The 1,858-nt window shown below is 45.3% G+C and overlaps 1 protein-coding gene across 1 annotated transcript; it reads left to right on the top strand.

Annotated features, from left to right (window-relative positions):
- Positions 1 to 503: 503 nt before the first annotated feature.
- On the top strand, positions 504 to 1,843 carry LOC115299834 (G patch domain-containing protein 2-like). Its single transcript, XM_029949360.1, is given in 2 exon segments — positions 504 to 596; positions 769 to 1,843. Coding segments are annotated over 2 exon segments (1,131 nt in total). The 5' UTR covers positions 504 to 540.
- The last annotated feature ends 15 nt before the right edge of the window (positions 1,844 to 1,858 follow it).

Below are 1,858 nucleotides of genomic sequence, written 5' to 3'. Positions count from 1 at the left end.
GCTGAGACTGAGGAACCCAGGGTCTTGTTATCATCTGCTGTCCTTGTAATGTAGTTTTGGATTTAATTTGCTAATACGTTTGTTGAGGACTTTTGCATCTATGCTTATGAGGGACATTGGCTCATAGTTTTCTTAGCTTGTAATGTCTTTGTGTGATTGATGCTGGCCCTTAGAAAATGAGTTAGGAAGTGTTCCCCCTCTTAAATTTTCTGAAACATATTATATAGAATTAGTCTCATTTTTTTCTTAAACATTTGATAGAATTCACTATTAGCATTGCCTCATATTTCTCATTTCTTTATCCAAGGCTCCCGTGGGTAAGGTAAACAGATAAGATACAGAATTCCAGGTTAAATTTGAATTTTAGATAAATAGCAAATAGTTTTAAAATATAAGTTTGTCCCATGCAATATTTGAGCCACACTTATATTAAAATAGTCATTATTTATCTGAAATTCAAATTTAACTTAAGAGAGTTAGGTGGTAGTTGGAGTCTGTTTTCGGGCCTGAGCCTCGAGGCCAGGCTCCTGGGTGTCCTTAATGTTCGGGGCCGCCGGGCGCCAACCGATCGGAGCTCCAGCGGCCGGGAACAGCTGGTGAGGCTGGCGGCCCTGGGGATGGGAGATCAGGAGAGGGTGTGATGGCCTGGGGCCGCCGGACCTGCAATGGAAGGGGGCGGGGGGTGCAGTTGTGATGGATGGTCGAAAGACACTTAGGCCTTGCTCTCCCTCGTGCCTGGGGTGGAAGCGATTTGAGGACGGCGTTGAGGCATTTCAGTCGAACCATGGAAGAACTGGTTCATGATCTTGTCTCAGCGTTGGAAGAGAGGTCAGAGCAAGCTCGGGGTGGATTTGCCAAAACGGGAGATCATTCTCGAAGTATATCTTGCCCTCTGAAATGCCAGGCAAGGAAAAGGAGAGGGAGAAAACAGAGATCATATAATGTTCACCACCCATGGGAGCCTGGTCACTGCTTAAGTGAAGGCTCCGATTCTAGTTTAGAGGAGCCAAGCAAGGACTATAGAGAGAATCACAACAACAACAAAAAAGATCATAGTGACTCTGATGACCAAATGTTAGTGGCTAAGCGCAGGCCATCATCAAACTTAAACAATAATGTCTGAGGAAAAAGGCCTCTGTGGCACGAATCTGATTTTGCTGTGGACAACCTTGGGAACAGAACTCTGCGCAGAAGGAGAAAGGTAAAATGCATGGCCGTGGACCTACCACAGGACGTCTCTAACAAACGGACAGTGGCCCAGCCCCTTGAAGGTTGTAGGGATCAGGACATGGACAATGATAGAGCTCACCAATATCAAGAGTTTACCAAGAACAAAGTCAAAAAGAGGAAATTGAAAATAATTAGACAAGGCCCAAAAATCCAAGATGAAGGAGTCGTTTTAGAAAGTGAGGAAATAAGCCAGACCGGTAAGGACAAAATGGACTATGAAGAGCAAAAAGTCTCAGATGAACTCATGAGTGAAAGTGATTCCAGCAGCCTCAGCAGCACAGATGCCGGTCTATTTACCAATGATGAGGGAAGACAAGGTGACGACGAGCAGAGTGACTGGTTTTATGAGAAGGAGTCAGGGGGAGCATGTGGCATCACTGGCGTCGTGCCCTGGTGGGAAAACGAGGATCCTACCGAGCTCGACAAGAATTTGCCAGATCCTGTCTTTGAAAGTATCTTAACTGGTTCTTTCCCTCTTATGTCGCAACTGGGAAGAAGAGGTTTCCAAGCTAGACTCAGTCGCCTTCATGGACTGCCTTCTAAGAACATTAAAAAATCAGGAGGGACCACAACTTCAATGGCTCCAAACTGGACCAGTGAGATTCCCCTATAAACCAAATCTTCTAAT

The sequence above is a fragment of the Suricata suricatta genome, chromosome 8, assembly GCF_006229205.1.
Source record: "Suricata suricatta isolate VVHF042 chromosome 8, meerkat_22Aug2017_6uvM2_HiC, whole genome shotgun sequence".
In the NCBI taxonomy this organism is placed as follows: Eukaryota; Metazoa; Chordata; class Mammalia; order Carnivora; family Herpestidae; genus Suricata; species Suricata suricatta.
The sequence above is the reverse complement of the archived record's forward strand: the minus strand, read 5'-3'. Positions and strand labels throughout refer to the sequence as shown.